General features: G+C 29.0%; 2 protein-coding genes and 2 non-coding genes across 7 annotated transcripts in view; 1 reads left to right on the top strand and 3 right to left on the bottom strand.

Moving 5' to 3' along the window:
- LOC123292495 (forkhead box protein D3-A-like) overlaps positions 1-5,569 on the top strand; it is an 82,683-nt gene extending 77,114 nt beyond the window's left edge. For 2 of the 4 annotated variants that reach the window (XM_044873201.1, XM_044873197.1), the window contains exons 5-10: positions 602-671; positions 1,556-1,714; positions 3,258-3,375; positions 4,132-4,201; positions 5,057-5,194; positions 5,343-5,569. In XM_044873201.1, coding sequence (XP_044729136.1) covers positions 602-671; positions 1,556-1,714; positions 3,258-3,375; positions 4,132-4,201; positions 5,057-5,194; positions 5,343-5,425 — 638 coding nt within the window. In that variant the 3' untranslated portion in view covers positions 5,426-5,569. The remainder of the gene's footprint in view (positions 1-601; positions 672-1,555; positions 1,715-3,257; positions 3,376-4,131; positions 4,202-5,056; positions 5,195-5,342) is intronic. The other 2 variants (XM_044873200.1, XM_044873199.1) reach the window with 2 other exon arrangements.
- On the bottom strand, positions 2,715-2,786 carry Trnac-gca. Its single transcript has one exon. It is a non-coding gene; the product is annotated as a tRNA-Cys (tRNA).
- Trnai-aau lies at positions 3,562-3,635 on the bottom strand. The gene has a single exon. It is a non-coding gene; the product is annotated as a tRNA-Ile (tRNA).
- Positions 5,570-17,040: 11,471 nt separating the features above from the next.
- On the bottom strand, positions 17,041-25,246 carry LOC123292060 (coatomer subunit beta'). The gene is made up of 10 exons (XM_044872571.1): positions 25,057-25,246; positions 24,641-24,992; positions 23,608-24,118; positions 23,283-23,441; positions 21,497-22,022; positions 20,991-21,160; positions 20,442-20,610; positions 20,134-20,368; positions 18,928-19,586; positions 17,041-17,183 (listed from the first exon to the last, which is right to left on the bottom strand). Exons 1-10 carry the CDS (start codon positions 25,057-25,059, stop codon positions 17,145-17,147), a joined length of 2,823 nt encoding a protein of 940 aa, XP_044728506.1. The 5' UTR covers positions 25,060-25,246; the 3' UTR covers positions 17,041-17,144.
- Positions 25,247-25,412: the final 166 nt, after the last annotated feature.

Raw genomic sequence — 25,412 nt, 5'->3', positions numbered from 1 at the left:
CAAATTTTTCTGAACTATTCAATATTTCTCAAAAGGGATTGTTCAGACCGGTCTTGTAAGAATAGTTGGTAAAATGATCCCATGACATTTACCATACAGTTCACCTAAAATATCAACTATTCTTTTAGATTGCATCAACGATTAGTATGAAAACAAAAATCACTGGTAAAATCCTCGAAATCAACACATTCAAGACCCACCATATGATGGGGGATCATTTTACCTTTTTATAATTTTACAGACAAAATAGGGATCATTTAACGTATATAAACGAGATCATTAAAACAACCAGCCGTAGAAAATTAACACAAAAAAGAAATTTTAAGTTGAAAATTGTCTTACCATAGATCATACGCAGTAAAACTAATATTTTTGCTACGAAACATAAAAAAGCTTATACATCGTCATAACGATTAATTTGATCACGTGGAAGTATCTTTCGAAAAATATACTAGATGGCTTTAATGATTCACTTAAAACAGTGAGGGATCATTTTACCCTGAGGGATCATTATATGTATATAGAACTTTCACTTACCATTTATTTCAAGATACCATTTACCAATTCTCCAAGTTTTGATACAAAAATTTCATTTTCGTAGATCCCCAACATGAAGATATGTTCGAAAATGGAAACTATCGCCGAAGAAGGAGAATGAAACGTCCTTACAGGTAAAACATTGAAAATTTTGTTCAAAAAATGCATTAGCTCTTTTATATAAGCATACATATTACGATTTCATTATAGTTTTACTGAATTTTATTTAAACAAGTGTAAGCTGTGACTGCGTTAATTGTTGAAATACCATGTATAGAAAGTGTTGATTACTCTCTCACAATACACATACAGACATGTCACACACATATAACTGATATACCCATATAATACTACAATTTGCGCAAAATATGGGCTCTCGCGGGTAAACAGTGATGTTTACGAAAAAATGTTTCAAACAAAAATTGTTTATTTTTTTATAAGAAACATTTTTGAGTTTTAAACTTGCGTTCTATCTCTAACGGTTTACAAGATGGGTCCTACGGATTCAAGACCCAATTGACCTATGTTGCTCATTTACAAACTCGACCTCACGTCTTACGTCCCCAGCACGCTATAAAAATTTCAACTTGATATCTTTTTTCGTTGTTGAGTATTCGTGTTGCCAGTATACTTATGATGAGCATGTATTTTACTATACTACAAATACATAAGCAACTAGAGAATTCAAAGAAATATTTGATGGTGGAAGCGCAGATAACATTCCATAATATTAATAAATAATACAAAACTAAAAAACGCGCTTCTGTAACTTGCTGTACTAAAAAAAAAATAAAATAAGTTCAAAAAAACGTTAAACGTTAACTAACTTGGGACTAAACTTAGTATACCTTGGTATATATTACATATACATGGTATAAACATATAGATAAATAAAATAATATACGAAATTGGGTAAATATTTCTGATAACATAAAAATAAAATATTGTATATTATGAATATAAAAGAGCTATATAATATTACATTGAATATAAAAAAAACTTTTAATCAATAATACAGTAATATATTCAGCAGATCAGCACCATACCCTAAGAACCTGTTTGGTGATCCATTTGGAAGCTCACATCACGTCACACATCAACATCTACCATTGGCTACACGTAACTTGTTTGGCACGCCCCCCACGTACCCGACATCGTATTCACGATATGATCACAGGTAAGTTTTAATATAAAATACATTAAATATCATATGTATAGGTACTATAATATTATAGGTATCATATGTATGTATGCATGTATCCCCGATATCTTTTTTCTCTTTTCTATCTTTATATAAATGCTACATTTTTATCCTTTATTAGTTTTTCCTCATTCGTAGATTCTAGATTGTAGAGAATTATTTTATTTCATAACTTTTCATTTCACCAGTTTCATAGAATTTTTGTTTTGCAAACATTACATGGATTCGTTAAAGGTTCGAATAACGAAAATAATTAGTTTTAATCTATTAAATAGAAAAAACGTATACTAGTCGAAGAACATGTCCTAAGCAAGTTTAGTTAATATAACAATAAAACAAGGGAAACCAAACAATTGACTGAATGAATTGTTGAAATACCATGTATAGACAGTATTAATTACTCTGTCACATTACACATACATAACTGATAATCCCATATAATACATACTATACAATTTACGCTTAATTTGCGCCCTCACGGGTAAACAGTGATATTTACGAAAAAATGTTTCAAACAACTTAACGCGGCTGAAATTGATGATTTATGAATTTTTTTACGTGCCATATCCTAGAATAAATAGTTTATTTTATCGTTATCAATACAAAATTTTACTCTTTACAACGCATCCACATTATCCACATTTTTACAACGCATCCACGCATTATCATTTGTTAATTCTGAGGAAAAGAACTAATAGTTTGCTAATAAAATGAAAAAGTAGTTAGAAATCGATATCTTTTTTTCTTTTTTAATGAAGGCGTCTTGTCTGTAATTTAGTACCATGTAGCATGATAGGTTTATTTTTACTATTGTATTTCAATTAATTAAATGAAATATTATAACATGCATATTACTTTTCTTTTTTGTAGAATACCTCGAAAAATAAAATTCGAAATATTTTTTTTATTACCTTGCCTGTAGCGGACAAAAATCTAAATAAAATTGCAAATTTTAAAATAAATAAAAAATCACTTTAGGGGACACCCGGGTTTGAACCGGGGACCTCTCGATCTGCAGTCGAATGCTCTACCACTGAGCTATATCCCCATGTTAGACAAACTGGATTTTTAACATTACAAATACTAAAGTATATCTTGTAATTTTGTCCATTTTTTTGTTATTTATTTTAGATTTAATTTTATATTTTTCTGTTTTTGTTTAATTTTACCAGATTTTTTAAATTTTAAGACTTTTATGTATGTTGTTATACTGAAATTGAAATTTCCACAGGACCGAAAAAAGATACTCCGACTGTAATGACGATTTTACTTATCATAACAATTTCAGATAAAATTACTTTCTTGTTTTCATACTTTTAAGAACGCGACTCTGTAATTGTCGGGGTTTTAGTTTTCGTACTTTATTTTATTTATTAAATTAGATTGGTATTACTATTAAAATTTGTTCAATATAGCGAGCTAGTAAGCTATAATTTTTTTATCGAAAATCATGTATCACCATCATAAACAAGATAATTAGAATATATAAGAAATTCTATTTCTTAATTTATGTTTCTAGTACTTCGTGGATGCAAGCACCACAATTAAGTTATCCATCATGTCAAGCAGTTGTTCGATCTAGTAATCCACATTCGTCGCATCAAGGATTGGGTCCATATTCTCAACTGCAATCACAAGTAAGTTAAAAATTTATTATTCATTTTCAGAAAACCATCATAACGTAGGATGTGAAATGATTATAAGATACTGAGAACAATAATGCATTTCAAAACAAAAGAAAATTTTTTCCTCATCTAACTCTGAGCATTATCTTTCTATGTATTTTTGAAAACTGTTAAAATATTTAAAAAAAAAAAACTAATTGGCCCATGGGAGGATCGAACTCACGACCTTCGCGTTATTAGCACGACGCTCTAACCAACTGAGCTAATGGGCCATATGATATTCTAACAAAATTTACAGAATAGTATCTGAGTTATCGAAGTGTTTTAAATATAGGCCTTTTCATCATGTCATAAGCGCAAGTGTAGCGTTTATTTTTTCGTACTGACAGCAATAAATAGGACTAAGATAGAATATATTTGTTATTCATTTTATTACATTGGTTATAAATCATTTAGTACGAAACAAAAGTGAATCGTGATTTTAAAATGAAAAGCCCTATTGATCTATTAATCTATAATAAGAAAACTAATTTGGCAACAATAATAAAATTAAAACTCCATTCAAAACTATAGATTAATCATATTAATTTATGATTTGCAATAAACTATGGCTTACAAACACGTACGAATACGTTGAGTATTTGATTGTGGTGGAAGCGTTGGGCACATCCACTTTTGTCACAAATAGATATGTTCAATACGCTTATCTGCGCTTCCACTTTATATAGAAGTATTTCAACTAAATGTTTTATTTTCTTAAACTTGCAGTTACAACCATCATTGCAGCCCGTTCAAAGTCTAAATATGAATAGTTACAATCAATTATCGAATTCTATAAGTGAGTATTTCATAACTATTTCTTAATCTAATTTAATTTTTTTTTTTTTTTAATTTCTGTTTTTATCTAAAATGGCAACAGTTTAATTTAAACATAATAGATTTCAACACGTTTTGTTGCAAATTTAATATCCCAAATAAGTGTTTCATTATCCAAATCATGTCTACAAAAGTATATTGTTAGTCTAAGAGACGGTATAAGGTCGACCTTCACCCGTCTGATAACCAAATGAGCCATCCATATTTTTTATAAAATTTTATTGATTTTTAAACACTCCTATCATAGTTCTTCTATCGAAAAGTGTTCATGACTATTTTTAATTAAATTAATTTTAATCAATTTTTCCATGATTTTTTGCAGTCAAGCCTATACCATCTTACGAATTTCGATTGGTTAATAGATCGGTGTAGTTACCAATTTTGACTTGACTGTTAATATGGTATAAACCCCTCCCGATAAAAATATGCTTCTATTTTTAAGTGCTCTGTCGTCAGATAAATTTATTAATTAATTTTATTAATTATTTCGGAAATTAGATCGAGACCTCAGATCGAAATTTGGTAAAGAACTTTTTCGTTCATCTTTAATAGCATATTTAGGAAGTCAAGAGTTCTACAGTCAATTATAGAACACCTTGATATAGAACTTACGTTTCTTTTGAGCACTCGAGTAAGGAAGAAAGGACATAATGGAAAATATATAAATCAATAGGAAATTTTACGCTTTACAATTTTGGAACAGTGTATTTTTTATAATTTTTCTGGAATAGCAATTTGTTCACTGCGTTTACAGATAGATAATATACAAGTAACTTTTGTATTATTTATATTACAAAGAATTTCTTTTATTTTCAAGTTGATCATTTTGCACAATCAACGATTGCTGGTGGTAGTAGCAGTCCAGGCTCAACATTTAGTGCTGGTTTTTCACCATGTAGTCGTCGTGATGTGACCTCCGAATCAATGCGATACCCACCATATTGGCATCCTGATGGTGAGTAGTATTAGTATTATTTCTACTAATAATACTAATAAATCCACACATAAAAAAATAAAAACAAATCCGTATATCCGAATCCGATTTGTCCGAATCACTCTCAGACAATATAGGGCAAGATCTTATAGATGTGAAATGTTTTCAGTTGTGAATTCAGCTGTAAAAGATGAACCAGGAACGACAACAGTGGGTTCTAGTAGTTCAGCATTTCCAAAATGTTTTATTTAAATTATTATTTTAAAATAAAAAATATTTAATAATAGCTCAGTCTGTAGAGCTCAAAAAGAATCATTAATACGGATTTTTAATGTTGATAAATTAATTAGGTAACACTCCAATTAAGATTTCGTGAGACCACAGAAAGAAAAATGAGGCAATTCTTTGAGAATCATTAGTTAGTGTCGAGGTAAAAATTTTTTGGCTAAATTTTTTGCTCTCGAATAAATTTTCTTATAAATTGAATAAAAATAATCACCAATTTTTGCATTTTTTTAAAATTCTTTATTATAAATAATATTGAACTTCGGCAAGAGAACTTTTTTAAAAGCTATGTATATTTAAATATAAGATTAAAATAAATAAAATGTACAAAAGAATTCACAGATTACAAACGTTTTTAGGCATAGAGTAATATGAAAAGTTAACACTGCGTGTAACTTTTAAAATCAGTTTTTTAATAAAAATTTTATGCGATATTTCCGTTTTTGTCAAAAAAATTTTTATTCAACAACTCAATTTCTGTAAATCTAAAAGCTTCCTCTAAATTTGTGTGCTGTTCCTGGAAAATCAGCCACATTGCTTATATTTACGTGGAAACAAACTATGCCAGTGGCAAGAAAAATTTTTCAATAATTTCGACTTGTGATGATTTTCAAGTTATTTTTTGAGATAACGTTTTTGTACGTGAATTTACATTTTTTGTAATTTTGTATAAAAAAAAAAACAATAAAAAGAATGAAAATTACATATTTTAATAAAAGACATCTCGAAATCTCCTAAAAAAAGGTTTATTCGAGTGACCTATAAAAGTGAAATAAGTTTCTGAGTGTAAACTTTTGAGTTCGCTTATCAATGCAAAAGTTCAAAATTTATAGGAAAAAAATGAGGTAAAAGAAAGGCAAAATCGTTTCTTATTCACTAATTATTTGCTCCCAAAAAGATATTTTTTACTCAAATTCATAATTACGATGTTATTTTGTCACTTAAAAATCAGTATTGATTAAGTTCTTATGTATATTTATTCTACAGGCTGCACTAAAAATAACTTTTAATTTAAAACTATACCTATTAAATGATATAAATAAATAAAAGTATGTTGTCACGCGCAATCTAATTTAAAAATAATTTTATAATTATTATTAAAAACAATTCAAAAATTCAAAATAAAAATAAACAATTACAAACAACAACAAATAGCTAATTCATCAAATTCAAATATAAAATTAGCTTGTAGTTATAAATATAGTCAAAATTATTTATCAAATTTATAAAATCACAAAAGGTAGCTACTTGCATTCATTGCATTCCATCCACAAAAATTTTTCATTTTTTATTACATTAAATGTAGAAAAATAGTTCGGTCCAAACGAAAAAAAATCAAAATAGCAGTTCGAAACTCTACCACTAAAGGAAATTGGCGGGGGATGATAAATCGTATTATCATTCATCCAAGAACATCCAAATAAGCCATTGGTTAGCCCTCGTTTAGAAGTTATAGGGACATCAAATCCATGCTAGCTCAACATGGGTCAATTCAAATGTAAATTGGTAGTTCGAATTAAGACTGGTTTATTTACTCGTCCGAGTACGGGTTACAGAAGAGTGGTAGAATTGAGAAAGAGTTCAGCAAGTTGTCCTCACTTTATAGACAGAGAGTCAGGGCTCGATCTAAGGGGAGGGAGCAGCCGCGCAAATGTCCAGAGAGGTGAAACTAAGGGCGGAAAATTGAGAGCGTTGGACGATTCCGCGGAGTCCTCAGTTTTATCTCTTAGAAAGCAAAATCTTAATAAAATTACCATGCTTAGCAGCTCGACAAAAAACTACTTACTACTTTTGCAGCATTAAATACTTAGACAGACCAATATAATTTAAAATGGTGTTACGCCTTACAATTTAATTAAAATAGGAAGAAATGAACCCAACTGTTTCAATATGTATAAATTTTAATTTGAGAATTCACCGAAATTTTATTCCCAATTTTACATTTCTGAACGAGTACCTCTTTTCCTCCCGTTTATGTTTGACGGGAACCTCTCCCCCAAAACGTTGATGGAACTAAATATTTTCTATAATTTGTATATAAGTATTACAATATTTTTGGGAAACACCTTTTTATCCTACATTCCTACAATGCGACATTTTATTGGAATCCTTAAAATATGATATATTGGGTGACACAAACCTTCTGTAGTTTAGAGGACGTCTTTGATTTTTTTTACTCGGAGCTTACAAACATGCATACATAAATAGACATTCTGATAAACTTTCGTATACTTATTCAGAAGCCCCAGCAATTCAGAAGCCATTAGAATAATAACAAGCTCATGACTTATCTAGTGTTAGTGTAAAAGGTGGCGAACATTATTTTTGTCCAGAGCGACAACATAGCTAGATCGGACCCTGCTGAGAGTCCGTGATGGATTTTCACTATCATATCGTCTTCGTAACCAAAATTCTAAAGGCAACTTTAGTGGTTGTTCATTTTTCTAATAAATATAATCTATTTTCTAATAAATAGCATATCTCTGCGAATATTATATTTTTAGAAAAATATTACGTGCTTTAAAAACTTTTTCTACATTTAATTTATCAAGAAAAAAAATCTGTTAAATTAATTTATTTTGAATTATAATATATTTTTCTTAAATTAAGAAATTAATTTTAATTTTGTTTATATAAGACAACAAAAAAACTTGATCTTTTGCGACAACATAAAAACTGTATATTTTCTTAGAATTTAAATAGAATAATTTTTATATAATATTAGAAAATTAATGGAAAAACCTTTATTTGTATATTTTTTAAAATAACGCATTTATTTGTTAATTTTTTTAATTATTTTATAACTTAAAATATCACCTAATTTAATGGAAAAAAGAAACATTTTATCTTGATTTTGGGTAAAACTAGTGATTTTCTGTTTATATTAAATTTTAAGATATTATTTTTAATTTTATCAATTATTATTTTTTTTGTTTTGCAATTATTTCAACAAATTATTGCTGTTTGATCTTAAGACTGTACATACTTTATATAAATAAACGATGTTTGAATCTTCTTGTAATGAAAGTAGAAATTATAATTAATTCTGTACCTAAGAACTAAATAATTTATTTTTTATTTTTATTTTAAAAATTTATGAATCTTTAAAAATGAAACGTATAACCACGTGTAATTTTAATTTTAATCCAAATATTTCCAATATTATTTTCTTAAATTTTTAACTAGGATTAATTCAATGCGAGTGTTTATCTTAGTTTCCAGTTCGTTAAATTTCTTAGAACATAAGGATGGGCAAACGTGACTCACAAAAGTCCCTCGGACTCCTAACTTAACATACGAGTAAGACAGTGACAGCCTAAAATACGAGTAAAACAAAGAGACAACATTTTTTTCCTACCTTTCTCATTACTATTAAAGGAACTGAGATATGTAGAAGAGTCGTATACCCGTCTCGCTTCCTCCTCTATGAGCAATGCGGATTTGAATAAAGATACACACAATAAAGTTTATGACACACAATAAAGTTATAACAATGGTGACTAAAAAACCGAGGAAATAATCCATATATCTTGTCAACCCATTCATATGCACAGAGTCTGTACGAGCGTTTGGAGTAAAAAGTAAGATGGAATTTTATTATTTATATTAAACCAAGAGCCAGCATCAATAGAAGTTAAAACGCATGGAAAACGAATGGAAAAATAAGTTATCACCCAGTTTCCGTGCACATCAGCTTGTCATGGATACATTACCCAGGTTATAACTCAATTTATGAGTTAATTACGTTCAGCCTTACATCATTTTTATTTACGACTATTCTTATAAATGAAGCGTTCTCTTTCACGCGGCTAGAAAAGTTTTCGGTCGCCACACCCAAAATTCTTCTTCTATATGATAGACATTAGACACCCCATTGTCAATTTTTTATAATTTAATATTGAGATATTTTACACCGCACATACTTCACTACAATAGAACTGTTCGTCATGGGGATCAGCTAGTACCCGATTTGACCTGTGAACCCAGTTTTACCCTACTTACCCCTACACTTACGTTATTTTTATGCAAAATATTTTGACTGATTCCTCATGCAATTATTGTGCGATTACATTTTATATTTATAGAATAAAATTAATGTTGGCGTCTTAATTTCATTTTTATAAATTAGGTTAATGTTCTCATTTGTATAATGAAATAATAAATATATTATAATGTTTCAAGGTCTGCCAAAGTTATCAAAACAACAAAAAAACGATGATAAGTAAATTCGGCACTTGTTACTTTTAATAAAATAGAATATAGAATTAAGAAATTATTCTTCACTCATCGTGAGAGCTTGTGATCAAATATTTTTGTCAAAGATCGGAATTTTAAACTTTCAAAATTTAAATAACGACATACTATTAGCCATTTGGTTAAAAAAAACAATGGTTACCTGGAAAGTTTTGCGAGAGTTGAGAAAATGGGTGATATTATAGATTTTGAAGTGCTCTTTTCGAATTCCCACTTTGCTACCTCGTATCTTTGGCGCTCGCGCCACTATATTGGAAAAATGACATCGAAAAGCAGTTTTTTGTTAAAAATAATTTTAGAGTTTTTTTGTATGCATGCTTGAGTAAAAGATACTAAAAGGTATACGAGAATTATTTTTTATTTTGTATAAATATCAATTTTATATTTTACATTTCTAAGAAAATAATAATTTAAGGTTAACGTAGTTTTTTAATATAATTATTATATAACTTATCCGTCCTATCCACTCTCTATTCTGTAACGATATAAAATTTTCAAAAGATTAAGAAGTACTAAAAACGCTTCATTACCTGCCAACATGTGGACTAAAAGCTAATTTTTCATTCGCAGGTATCATTATTTTTGAAAAATAATTATTTGATAATATTATTATCTTAATCTGAAATTACTATCTATGTTTTGAACTAGAAAACCTCTGTTATTACTTATATAATATTGTGAAAATAAACAAATAAATATTATAATAAAAATAAAATTATATTAATTAATGTGTATATGTAATTATAATATTAGATATAAAAATATAATTTAAAACAAATATTAAACAAAAAATAAAATTTATTAATAAATCGTATTTTTATTGATTTTTTTATTTATCTATAGGTACACTTAAAATTGTTGACTGTATGCAAAATTTTGTCTAAGATTTAAAAAATCTGAGTAATTGTGAGATTTTAAGAATGTAATTTCTTACCACACTTAATACATATTTAATAGATATAAAAATTCCCAAAAAGAAGCCCAAACAAGTCGATTAAACAATTTAAAAACCAGATATAGGTACATACATAATTCTCCCGGGGATGTGCGGGAATCAAAGATTTCTTACTTCTTTCATAGGTTTACCACAAAACCTGATCTCGTAGCCCCAATTAAGTGGTGCCACGCAGATAAAGTGCTTATAAATTACAGAATATAATTTTGGTAAAGGCTTCGTTTAATGAAGGTATCCCCTTATTTTGAAGAAAGATCAGGCTGTAAACGACAAAATTATACAAAAATACAGGTAAGTTTTACAAACATCTAACCTACCATTCTGCTTTTACGGTAAGTTACATATAAGTATATTAGCAGTTACCCGCCCGCATCACTGGGCTATTTCAACAAACAAAGACAACGGCGTTATAGCTTCCCCTTCCTTTATCCTCACTTAATTTCGCATTTGTTCGCCATACTCCATTTTTGGGTTTTAATTTTTGGGTGTAGAACACTAATTTTTTATGTAAAATACAGCCCATGTTACTTACAGACAATATAGCATTCTGTGGGTGAAAGAATTTAAAAAATCGGTAAAGTAGTGGACTTAAAAAAGACATCCCCTATTTCACCCCCTTAGGAGTAGAATTTTGGAAAATTCTGTCTTATTGGATGCCTACGTTATACAAAGAACACACCCTCCAAGTTTCAGGTCTCTGCGATCAGCGGTTTAGGCTGTGCGTTGATCCGTCAGTCAGTCAATCAATCAGTCATTCAGGACAAAGCATTTTATATGTATAAATATAGATGAATATATTCGTAAAGGACATTGAATTTGAACTTTGCTTAAAATTTCTTGAAAGCCTAGATACAAGTTGGTATTACCATCTCGATACAAAATGGGTAGAACCTTAAACTATAGTAACTACTTATATTAAAACTCTTTGGGCGGAACACTCTATAAGAAAATTTTCGGATTAAATTAACTTTTTGATTCGTTGAGAAAGGTCAATTTTAATTTTTCAAGAGATCCCTTAAGTGCAACCTATAGGTAGGTACTAGTAAGCAAGCAATAAGTTGGCATATAACAAATCGTGGTGAATATAGTATTTTGATGCCAGATCAGTAGCTTTCTGATTCAGTGAATTATTACATTTATCAAAAATTTTATTTTCGATATTTTTAGTTTTATGGTAAATGTATATAAGTTAGATATTTTCTACAAGTTGGTATCGCGTGAATAAATGCTAAAAATTCATCTGAATGCCACCTGCCTGATAGAGCAATGGTATCGCAGGTAAAATCCAAAAGTTTCCATAAATATTCTATTTTCAGAAAAAAATGAACATTATAGTTAATTAAAAAAGATTTTCTACAGCATATTACCCGAGAAAGTCGAAATTTTGTGTTTCTCCTCTCTTTGAACTCCCCTTTACTACACAGTTGTAGGGACATTTGATATACAGTGCTAAAATAGGGAAGTTGGCAGTGATACAAAAAAAAATAACCAAGTGACAATTCATAACCGGACCGGTATAAAATAATTTGTTTTGTGGTGATTTATGTAAAGTGATAATTAATTAATGTATGAATAAATATTTAATAATTTGATAGTTAGTTATTATTAATAAAAACCAAAAATAAACCGACACAGTGATATGTCCGATAATCTAATGTGAACGGTAGAATCCAAAGTGTCATCGAAATCCTTACATCAACAAAAAACAAAAACCGATACCAATGTTACTTTGTCATGATGACACCTCAAAATGTAAAATTTCGTTTTTCGGGATGAAAAAAATAGTTTTCTATTAGAAAGTTTAAAAAAATGAACTTATTATATTTGTATATGGCACACTGTTAGTGGCGGAAACGAAGCCGAAAATTTGAACAGTAAGACAAATTTGAATGCGTCAGTAAATTTTGTTACGTAAATTGATTTATAAGAAATTAAAAATATTCAATTTGCATAAATAATATGCATTTTATAATTGCATTTTAAATTAACCGTAAATATACTAAATTCACAATTCGATTGATAGTGATGAAAATGATTCTAAACTTGTCACACGGGGCCTTTGAGTGAATATCGTGTCAGATTTGGCTTCCCAGGTTCATGGTACCCAAAGTGCCTCGAGTTCGAGTACCCTAGGTACTCCGGGCGCCAAGTAGCTGGTGCCCGATTCTGTCGCAATATTTGTGTTCAGCGACACCACAAGCCCCCGAGTAACAAGTTTGGAATCAATTTCATTACTATTAACTGAATTGTGAATTTAGGACATTTACGGTTAATTTAAAATGCATATTATTTAATATTTCTTATAAATCAAATTAGGCCACAAAAATTTCTGACACTTTAACTAATCGAATGCAGAAAACCGAATTCAAATCCGTTTTACTGTTCAAATTTTTCGAACTTTGGCTGTTTTTAGTGTTTCGTTTCCGCGACTATGTTAACAAACATATATAGCGAGCCTTAGCCACAAATGTAAAGTAATAAATTGTATTACAACGTCCATAACACGTCCAGAATTACTATAATTATTGTTCTTGATTTTACATATTATTTATTTTATTTATTTTTACAAAACACATAAATAAAATATATTTATTTATGTGTAAATTTGAAAGCATATTCTCACGTATAAATGACGTAATTATTAATATAATGATTTTTCTTTAATTTAATTTCACAATGGTGAATGGAAACCAAAACTAATAAATCTTTCTTCATATTTTTTTTTGTATTAATATTTTTTGTTTTTAATTAAAATGTAAGCTGTGAAATAAAAATCTGATCGAAAAAACACTGAAATTACGATTTTAACTGATGCATAAAAGGGCAAAGTTTTCAATTTGAATATTTTTTTTTTATGCTTTTCTTGGAAATTGTATTTTGTTCTGGTGTCAGACTCATTCTATAAAGGTCTCACTACCAAGCGTTCCGAATTTTCCGAGAATTCGTTCCAATTTCCTTCTATTTCTTCACTTTTTTTTAACTATAAGCTATTTCCAGTATGAAATCACTTGTCCACAGATTTGGCCTATTTTTTGACAGGCTCAGAATAATTTTAGTTGTGGGATACCGAAGCAGAATTTTTTGCCGTTTAGATCGCGAGATAATCAGATGTAGAATTCGCGATTTCGAGGGTCATTGTCCTCCCAGCTATTTTTTATGATATTAAAAAGTATTTTCGACAGAATTGACAAAAAAAATTGGGGAGTTGAAAGGATTTTTTTAGAATTAAAAAAAAAATTGCACCATGTCGTTTAATTTTGACGTAAATTGGTCAAGATTGGGAACTTAGGCTATAATTAGCTCGTGTCAAAATTTCTGAATCTTTGGGAGTGAATAGTAAGCTCTATTTTGTGTCTGTGAAAAAAATTTGATAAATTCTGTCGAAAAGTGGGTTTTACCATAGTTTTAGCATAAGAACTGCAAATACCACGATGATAAAAGTGGAATAATTACTTCAAAAATACAAATATTTTAAATTTTTTCGTTACTTTCTTTCTCTACTTTTGAGTTTTCAATGAAGTGGTTTAATTATTTGGGATTAAAATCTATAAGTAATGTTAACCCTCAGGACTTATTTTTTTTCACATCATTAGTGCGATAATCTAAGTGTGAAGTAAAAAATCAAATCAAATGCCGGGCTACCCTTCCCTTTAATATGCCGACGCTACTTTTACTTATTTGACTATTATATACATGTAGGTAGCTACAACTCCAGATGTTGATTTAGAAGGATCTATTTGCTATCTCCATAATGTAAAAGGAATTTGCCGCTATGTTAAGCATTTACCATTTATTTTTAAATAACCACTTTAAACAACTATAAACACTAATTTAAAAACGATGTATTTAAAAAAAAGTAATTTTACTTAACGGATATGATAACATAAGACAGCTTCCGTAGAATTAATTGCCTTTTTCTTACTTTTCCCATTTGCAGAAAGTGGACAAAAAAAATTTTTAATGCAAAAAATTTTCCGCGCAAGACGTTGTAAATAGGCACATGAAATAAAAATTTGATTTAGAAGATTAGACAGAACTTCATAATATGTGTAGATAACGTCTTACCTAAATTCATGGCTAGTATTCGATAATTTTTTGAAAGAGAGAGATACGATAATTTTTTGTCATCCTATTATTTTATATCGAAAGTCAAAATTTAGTCCCAAAATTTTAATAATGATTAGGTACTTAGAAACAGTTCAAACATTAAGTATTCCCCCACCATACAGGTCAGTTATCTTTTAAGTTTAATATAATCGAAATTTCATATAAATTATATTTTATAGACCTACCTATCTAATCAGAATCCTTTAAAATTTAGTTTGAAGAGATGAAAAGTCACAATATGGTGAGGATTATATTTGTTAATTAAGTGTAGACAAATTGGTGCCTATGGGATTAATCAAGAATGTCTGAAACTCAAGCATTTTTAAAATAGAAATAAATTCTACATTGCAGTTGAAGCAATGACAAACGTGTAACAGCTGAAAGTCATGTCACTTTTGTGGGTGAAATATTACATTCGTATAACACCCCACAATATGTATGTGCTTTGTCCATTAGACATAAAATTTATTCTAGAATTCAAAAAAGAAAAAAATATTAGAACAAATCTTGCTTATTTCAAAAATATTTTAATTCTTGTTAGCTATTACCTATTATATAGGCAGATTATAAAAAACTTTATAACAGCGCAATAAAAAATCATCTAACTGACCCAATTATATCGTAAAAATCGGAATAATGCGAAAAAATCGGTTTTTCGCATAAAAAAAAATCGGAAAAACAATTAAATAAAAAACAAAAAATAGAAGAAAAAAGACGGAAAACTTTTTTTAATAAAAAACAAAAAAATGAAGAACAAAAATACGAAAAAAATGAGACCAGCTGAAGCAAAATCCTTCGGAAACTTTATGAGAAAATACGGTCAAATTTTAATGGAATCTTTTTGCTAAAAAGTTTTTGTCGCAAAATAAACAGTGCTTGCATTATTTTTTATAAATTAGAATAGTTTAAAAAACCAACACAATTATAGCGGCCTTTCGGCCGCCATTTATTTAGTTTTCGAAAAAAAATTTCAAACAAAAGTTGTTAATTTTTTTATAAGAACCATTTTTTATATTTAAACTTTTGTTCTATCTCTAACCGTTTACAAAATGGATCCTACGGAGACCCAAATGACATATGTTGCTCATTTTCGAACTTAGCCTCACTTTTTACGTCCTGGCACCCTATAAAAATTTCAACTTGATATCTCATTTCGTTTTTGAGTTATCGTGTCCACAGACAGGCGGACAGACAGACCGACAACCGAAAATGGAAATATTAGGTGATTTTATAAACACCTATACTAAAAATTTGTTTGTAGCATCAATATTTTTAGGCGTTACAAACTTGGGACTAAACTTAATATACCTTGATATATATTACATATACAAGGTATAAAAAGGTATGTATATCAGGCAATACTTACCATAAATTGCATTGTCACGATAATCAATCGTGTGTGCCAAATTTCAGCCCGATAGAATGGAAGTGGGTAAAAATTAATTGCAAAACTCCAGGACATATGTACATACAAGTAAAGTTGAACAAAAGCTAGTCAAAAAGTTCACTCCCTAGTCTTTGTGCTTAGACAAGGGGTGGTGAACCTATAAGTATGTATCAACTCATATTTTTTCTTAACAAATGTTTAATGAGCGTTTAATGCGTTAATAGGATTACATGCGTTTGTTCGTAATATAATACTTTATATAGTGAATTTTGTGGTCGGTGGCGTGCCTAAAATATTGTGTCGCGTGGTATCATGCGTTCCATTGGTTCACCATCCCTGAACCGTTAAATGAATAAAGTAGGTCAGATTAGTAAAATGGTCAAAAATGTCGGAAATTTTTTTCAATTTTGACATGGACAAACTAATTTATTGGAAAAATCAGTAATGAGGTCAAGCAATCATTTATAAGCAGGCTTAAATTTTAAGAAAAACACCAGAGGCCTATGGAATGACTTGGGCATTAATAGAGTAGACTATTTTTGATTAGACTCTTCATTCAAACATTTGAACAGTATTGATGTAAGTTACTATGGTTTCATAAAAAATAAAATCAACACCTGTAATAATAATATTTATTTATTTTTAAAAAATATTTTATACAAAATAATAATAATAAAATTCGTAATAAGTAATTACGATTCTAATTTTGTTTGTTTTTTTAATTTACATTTTTTTCTTATTTTTATCTGAAAACATTTATTTTGTGTTAAAACTTTTGCTTTACAAAACGAACTTAGTAAAACAATAAAATTAATTTCAAATTATAATTGATATTAATTGGAAAAAGTCATTCTCATTAATACGAAGATGGAAATATGAATGAACGAACAAGTAAATATTTAATGCACTATGGAAAAATTTAATATAATACTTAAACACAAATCTGGTTTTTTTCTGTGGCGTTTTTTCTATCATTTTCTCTTTTAGTCATTAATTAATAAATCATCATCGGAGTTGATATCCTAAAATAAAAAAACAAAAATATATTATATATTTTAGACTGAAAAACAAAAAAAAAAAACAAAACTTTTCTGTATTATAAGGAAGTGAAGGTAAGAACTAACTGAGTTAATTTTTAAATACTCTGTATATACTTCGGTATCAACATAATTGGTATGTATGGTATACATACATAATTGTTAAATTACATAAAATACTGTAAAACTTGTTTTTAAAAGGTTCATTTTTTTGTAGTGAAACTTTCCTCGATCTCTTACGGTTTAAAATATGGGTCTCATGCACCATACAACTAGGTGTGTCAGGATTCATGAATCTATGACCAATTGACAGATTTTGCGCGTTTAAAAAGTCAATTTTTAGGTCTAAAACAAACAGTAAAAATTTCAGCTTGCTTCCTTATCTTGGTCTATAAAGGTAGAATATTTATCTTGTCTACCTTAAAAATTTAACTTTAATAGTACTAAAAACTTTTTATCACTTTTTCGGATGGCTTTTTTTTAGATCTGTTCAGTTTCTAAAATTATTAAATGTGACATACTTTTCGAAATGAGACTAACAATTTTTAAGACAGTGAGGGTGAATTATTTTAAGTGCTACAAAATTCCAAGCTTAAAGAATGTTTCGTTGGCACTGAATGTTTCAACACAACAAAGTATATCATCAAACTATGTGACAACAATTGTTTAATTCTTTTTTGTTGTTGTTGTAAATTATTAACGAAAGATTTTATTTTTGTACAAACGGTAAATGTGACAGGTGAGCGACAAACATTATGCATTTTGTGGTTGTGTATATATTAATCTAAGACATTTTATTTTATCATCCATAAATTTTACCTCATTTTAATGTTTTTAGGATTCCGTATGTTTCTGCAAGAGTGTTGTGATTAGTCAAAATTCTTAACCGATCAAAGGTGCTAATAAACCACCTCTATCTTTCAGTTACTGGCAGTTACAAAAATTTACTGGTTAATGAAAAAGGTTGCAACTACCCTCAGACGACGAATATTGGTTGACAAAGGTCTTTAATTTTTATAATTTTCGAGTCCAATATACCGTATTTTTAAGTGAAAAATCAGTGGTTCTCGAATTACAACTGATTCAGTCAGTCTATACTTCTATTACAGCTACCGCTAACGACACGTAGGTTTCAATTAGCAATATAAATTTATTATTCTGCTTTCTAATTTTACCCATGTCGCTATTTAAATTTTATTTAGTATTACAATCATTACGAGAATGCCTGTGAACTTGTAAGGAAATGTATATTTTCCTAAATTCGAATTTCACAGTTTAAATCATGCTTTAAAAGAAAAGAACCATTATCATATGTAGTCAATATACCCACTTAATCGTTAATGGATGGCATGATAATTTATGAGATAATTTAAAAATTCATAAGAGTATTATATATTAGAATTGTCATGTTTTTTAATGCATTTCATACTAAAAGTTTTGAAATTTTACCAATTTCTTAATGTAGATTATATTTCAAAAATTTACCCACACAAAAGCATTTTTTTCGGTATCGAAATAGCTTAAGAGAATGTAGCAAAAAAAATTATTTGCAATTTATAACAGGAGACAAAGACTTAATTTTTTTTTGTAATTTGTATTTCATAACCAACCTTAATCATAACTATTAATATTTTTTAAATTCCTTAAACTCACTTTGCAGAAAAGGATGATCAGATTTATATATTTTTAAATGGAAACAAAAACAAAATTAATCAAAAATTTGACTCACCGAAGTATCAATATTTTCGTCAATATTAAATGATTCTAATTCTAAATCATCCAGAAGATCATTTGTAGATGATTTTTTAGGTAAGACCGCACTTTGTCCTGTTGTCGTTAATAGATCAGTGAGTTTTATTGACGATAATTTTTGATTGATTGAATCATCGCCTAATAGATCTGCATACTGGTTTCCTGTTGTTTCTAAATTATTTGAGGATAGAATATCAGAGTTATCATTAATAATATGACCACCGCTCTCATAACTTTTTAGTTCTTCTAAAACATTTCGTTCAGAATTTGGTTTGATTGTAGCGGCCAATGATGCAAGAGGTAAATTTTTTCGTTCTATTTGAAGAAATTGTTCTACTTTAAATAGTTCACTAAGTCCAGGAAATAGATTTGGATAGCTTTGTGGATCAGCAATACTTTGACCAGCTTTTTCATTGACTGCTGTTAATTGTTCTCGCCATTTTTCAACAACATATGATATTTTACTTGGTAAATATGATCTGGCAAAAAATGCAGCTTCTGGTAGACGATTTGTATCAATGAGAATTTCCAAACATTTATCTAAATCGCCACGTAATAAAAATGATAAAAATGCTATGTTTGTTTTATTTTCTCCAAGTGCCATTTCACCTAAGTTTTGAACCATATCAGCATTTCCTAAAAATATTATCAAATATGATGTCAATAACAATTCAAACAACAAAAGAACCAAGGTTCAAGAATGGTAATGATTATGATTTTTTTTTAAATCGCAAAAGTTGATAGCCTTGTCTTGACTATGTGTTAGTAGAATTTGCCTCATATCCCGAAAAGTCCTGTGGTGAATTAATTTTCAATGAATCGAAAAATATACTGACAATAAATAAAACGATTTGTAAGCAATAAAGCCTTTTCCTGAGGAAATTTATTTGTTGTTCAATATTTACGTTCCAAAAATTTGACAATTCGTGAATTATGCAAGGCAATGATGTATCATCATATAACCGCAATTATAATCTAATGTATAAAGGAAAACGGAACAATATCATCGATCAACTACCGATTTCATAGAATAAAGCTCCACCTGACCTTTTTTTGCTTTCGAAATTAAAATCTCCAAAAAATGTACCCGAAATGGGACCTAGTTTGAAGTAGACCAAACAATTATCGATATTTTTGACAGATTACTGATACTAATTTTTTATAATAATCAATTTTAACATACCTGAGCTTGTTGCCAACAATAATAATCCACCAAAATCTTGGGCTTTTTGTAAACATTCCTGGGCAAGATCAAAATTATTTCGACTAATCGCCAAATCAGCTAATTGTCGCCATTTTTGTTGGGCATTAGCTTCACGTGCCAATTCAACAGCAACATTTAAATCGCCCAATTGTATAGCTAATTCGAATCTGTGTTCGGGATCTGTAGATACAACTAATGCTTGTTTTTTGAAGCCCTAAATCATTTAAAATAAATTAATAAAATTTTCTTTAATAAATTTTGAAAGGTTTCAATAATAATTGTATTACCTGTTTTTCTAGGAAATGTGCAACTCTAGTTCGATGTTCCTTTGGAATTGTTGGTAAAACACGATCAGCAGTATCAAAATCACTTCGCATAACAGCTGTTTGATATTCGAGTACGGACAATAATAAAGCATAGCTTACAACATTTAATTCCTTGTCACCAAGATATAATCTAATAAAAAAAATTAATTGTAATTTTCGATATTACTTAAAACAAAAACGGAAAATACAAAGGCATAAGATATAGACCTTTTTATTTCATTATTGTTTCAGACAGACAGTAATAAGTTGAACAAAGATACAAGATATTTGTTATTCATTTTATCACATTAGTTTTTTAACAAACAGTACAAAACAAAAAGTAAACGCTTTTTAAAATAAAAAGGCCTATTGAAGAAATATACACACATTCCCACATCTCATTTGTTTGCCCAGAGTTTACATTCTTATTCAAAAGGTCGTAGGTTCGATTGCCGTCCAGATGTATATATTCGTTCATGTCAGATATTAATGTTAGAAATGTTAATACTAGATAAATAAATATTGAAATACCTGTTGTCACGAGGAACATAACCAAGAAGATACATTGTATGATCTAAATGAGAAATGGTTACAATTTCACCCCCGACATAGTAATTTATACGATTTACACTATTCGTATAAATAAAACAATCACCAACCCATAATCCAGTCTTCACACTTTCGTGCACCTCACCAAGGACCTGAAAATTCAATAGAAAATTTTTAAGTAAAACAAATAAAAATTTATACAATTTTATTTCGAAACTTTGCAAGAAGTTAACTAGAAACAGATATCGAATTAGTTAACAGAGCCTATTGCTCTTAAATTTGTTTGCTTAATAAAACATTAGCTCCGTTAGTTTTTCACGGCACTGAACTGAATTTGCCGTCTGTGCACTGGAAAATTTAAACAGACTTTTATACGGAATCGGCATAACATTTTGGTTTTTAACTTTAAGTTTACCATTTTTAAGTCATTTAAGATGTTTCAGCTGGTTCATTTTTATTTTGTAACTATATATAATACAAAAACTTACATCAAAAGCATCTTCAATACCATCTTCGGTAACTCCCTCTCGAGTTTCAGTAGCTTTTGCAACTGTTTCTGGATTATATCGAAGTATGAAATAACTATCTTCTGTAGCCAAACACAATAATGCACCACTATCAGACCAATAAACAGCTTTTGGTTGAATTTCAATACGGCGAATTAAATCTAATGTATCCCAATCATAGAATGCAAGTCCAGGAACAGATCGAACACCCAATAAATAACCACCGAATATACCCTCTGCACCAAAATCTGGTTTAAATGATTTCTTTTCTTTAAAATTCTTGAATACCCTCACGGTTGTTGTTCCTTCGCGAATAGCATACTCAGATGAATCTTGTGCCCACACAAATTCTTGTGCTGTGCCGAATGCTTTGTTACGCAGGGCCATTGCTGTGTATATTATGTATTCACCATCGCCACAAACAACTACAAATCTACCATTTGGATTGTGTGCAATTGTTTGTGGATATATTTCGCATGCTCCCATATCTTTAACAGCAACTGGTAATCTATAAAAAATAATTTATATTATCATTTTTTAGATCATGATAAAATGAGAGGTTTTAAATTTAAAAAAAAAAAAAAAGCTTATACATAATGAAAGGTATTCAAAAGCTTTTCAAACTTCATAAAATATTAAGAGATTTTTTTTTAAGATATAATATTAAGAGGGACAAATCTCAAATTCAAAAATTTAAAGACAATAATAATACTAATAATAAAGGGGTAGATATTATTCCCGGTTTATCAAACAAAATAAAATTTTTAGTTATCACATTTGATAGTATAATTGAAAGCTCAGATAGATTCGTTAGATGCAAAACTAAATAAAGTTTGTTTTCAAATTAGAGTAATGAAAAAAGAATTGATATAAATTCTTTATTGCTTATTTATTATTCAAACTTCTACTCGATCAATTCGTTTCGAATAATTGTATGGAATTCTAATAACTACGTAAAAAAATTTTTCTATTACAAAAAAAGGTCAATAGAATTGTATTTGGTATAAAAAAAAGCACAGTTGTAGAAACATTTTCGAAGCTAGGGAAATTTGGACATTTCACGGTGTTTATGCTTGCTTCTCAAATTGGATAGATTTATGTATACTTATTTTATAAGGATTTTAATGGTAAGGATTTTTATTCTTTGAATATTTGACTTATTAATTGAATTGACAATAAATAGTATATTGAAATTTAAATATATTGATTTCATTTTAAAAAAAGAATTTTTATTTTTTATTATATACAGAGAAAATGGTTTTATGCACTTCATCTACCTTTCCACTTCATCTATCTACGTCTATCTATGCACTTCATCTATGTACGTCCTTTACGACATGTTCTGTACAATGTATGTATTTTTTAAAAAAAGATGAATAAATTTAACTGAATTGAATGAGTTGAGAACAAGAATTTTATACTGATAAAGATTAACCTTAAAGTGATTTGAATTTAGACAAATCCAAAAATTGGTTAGTTTAAATTCAAATTTCAAACTCAAAATGAAATTCCAGTGTATTCTAAATGGCGGGAATAAAAAACTTACTAAAAGAATTGAAAAACAACAAGTTTTTAAAAATTTATCGTGAAGAAAAGTGAATAAAATACTTTTTATTTCTAAACTTTTTATTTCAATAAGCTTAAATCTTTTTTATTCAAGAAAAATCGACAATATCCATCACCAAAAACTACTGGATGCGTTGATCACATCAACTAAAACTAGTAACATGCTTGGAAAATTTACAATTTACTCTCTGTGATTACAAACCTTTCTCCGTCCTTAATTTCGGTGCCTTCAGGAATTGCTTTCAAATTCGCTTGTTGTATTTCAGAATGTTTAGCCCAAACAATTTTGCCACCATTAACATCCATAGAAACAGCTGGCTCTTCTCTTCCTACTTTCACCATGATACTGCCTTCATCATAACTGTAACAATATAAAACTCGTTACTAAAACATCGATTCAACTTTTGCAACTCTCAGTTATCAACATCCTCAAATCTCCGCAATATCACTGATCTTTGAGATTTATATTTCAAATATCTTTTATATAAGTGTGAATCTTGCTTTAGATGTGTAAATCAATTACTTACCCTAGAGCAACGTTATTGGATCCTCTCATACAAGCAATAGTCCATACCCGCTCAAATCCATAGTTAAGGGAACTTTCTAAACGGTATGTACCAGCATGCCAAATTCTAACAGTACCATCTTCACTGCCAGTCAATACAACCGGCAATTCAGGATGGAAACAAACACAAGAAACATTCTGTGTATGCCCTTCTAAAGTCTGTACGCATGTTTTATTCTGATAATCCCATATTTTAACTTGACGATCATCCGCACCGGATATTAAATATGGTTTATCACCACCGTGATAATAATCAACGCAATTCACACCTTTCTCGTGCCCTTCCAATGTAAAATTAGCTGTTGATGATCCTAATTGCCAAACTTTAACAGTAAAATCTAACGAAGCACTTGCAAATGTATTATTATCTTTTGGATTGATTACAATTTGCATTACGTAATGTGTGTGTCCTTCGAATATTTGTTGGCAAGCCCATTGTTTCTCCCAATTCCATAATTTTATCAACATGTCATCTAAAATTCAATTTTTATCTGATTTATTTTTTATTGTAGGAAAATTTATTTCAATAAAATCGAAACGGACTAAATAATAGATATTTTAATTAATTTTAAATAAAGGCAGATTTTTGTCCTCTCAAAATTTACTTTTCGGTTGAAGATTCCGGCAATATTATAACTAAAATATTGTCATATTATCCTACTTATAAAATTATTCAATTCGATTCTAATCTCGGTTCGCCATTCTTTTTCCATGCGATTTTGTCAATTACGTTAAAATAAAGCGAAAAGTAATCGAAACGTGAATTTGAAACGTAAGTAATTATTAATATTAGTGCCCTAATAAATATATTTAAACGGTATAAATCGCATTAAAAACAATATTTTAATCAATGGACGAATTCCAAACTCAACACAAACTAGTTAAATCCAAAAAACACGCAGAGTTTTATCAAGTAAATTCATTGCAAAAAGTGAACCGTTGTTAATACGAGAAGCAGAAAATAAGTCATTCTGAATAAAAAAAAACATACTTACCACTACTAGTGAGAATATACGGTTGTGTTGGATGAACAACGATACACCGGACATAATCTGAATGTGCTTCAAATGAATGCACTCTTTCTAAGGTGTTATAATTGAAAACTCGTATTTGCATATCATCTGATCCAGTAACAATCCAATTTTTCCTGGGTATAAAACGAGCCGCACGTACAGGTAAATCACATACTTCAAAAGTTTTAACCAATTGTTGATTTTCATGATTTGACACATGAACGTGTCCATTATACAAAGAGCACAACATCCATGGTTCTGTTGGATGTAAATCCACACATTTTACACGATCTGACCGTGCTGTTAGTTTTCGTTTTATGTCTAAACGTAAAGGCTGAAATCGAAACATAATATTAGAAAAATAATTTATATATATTAATTTGAAAGTATATACAAACCATTTTCACTTAGTGCCGGTTTATAATTTGTTTTTCTATTTGATAATTTTCTAATATTTATACTACCAAGTAAATCTTAATCCAATATTAGTTGACTAATTTGACAAATTTATGTGGATTGTCAGACGTGGCTTACAAAACGAATGAACATTTTACGGAGATCGATATTTACATCTGTCTCTGTTCTTCACAAGCATAAGAATGGAATAAAGATAAAGAGAGAGCAGTATCAACACGCAAGTTTTTCCACGTCTCCAAAAACTTTTCTTCAAAAATTTCGTAAATAATAAATGTGTTTAATTAATTCGGGAATTAAATTGCATCATTTATTGCAAAAACTTTAATTTATCAAATAA

This window comes from Chrysoperla carnea, chromosome 2 (assembly GCF_905475395.1).
Source record: "Chrysoperla carnea chromosome 2, inChrCarn1.1, whole genome shotgun sequence".
Taxonomy (NCBI): domain Eukaryota; kingdom Metazoa; phylum Arthropoda; class Insecta; order Neuroptera; family Chrysopidae; genus Chrysoperla; species Chrysoperla carnea.
Note: the sequence above shows the minus strand (reverse complement) of the source record. Positions and strands in the feature narration are given on the sequence as shown.

Coding starts and splice junctions, on each gene's coding strand:
- LOC123292060 (XM_044872571.1), bottom strand. Junction 23,442..23,607: donor TCCAATAACGTTGCTCTAGG/GTAAGTAATTGA, acceptor ATATTGTTACAG/TTATGATGAAGGCAGTATCA. Junction 21,161..21,496: donor GTATTGAAGATGCTTTTGAT/GTAAGTTTTTGT, acceptor TTGAATTTTCAG/GTCCTTGGTGAGGTGCACGA.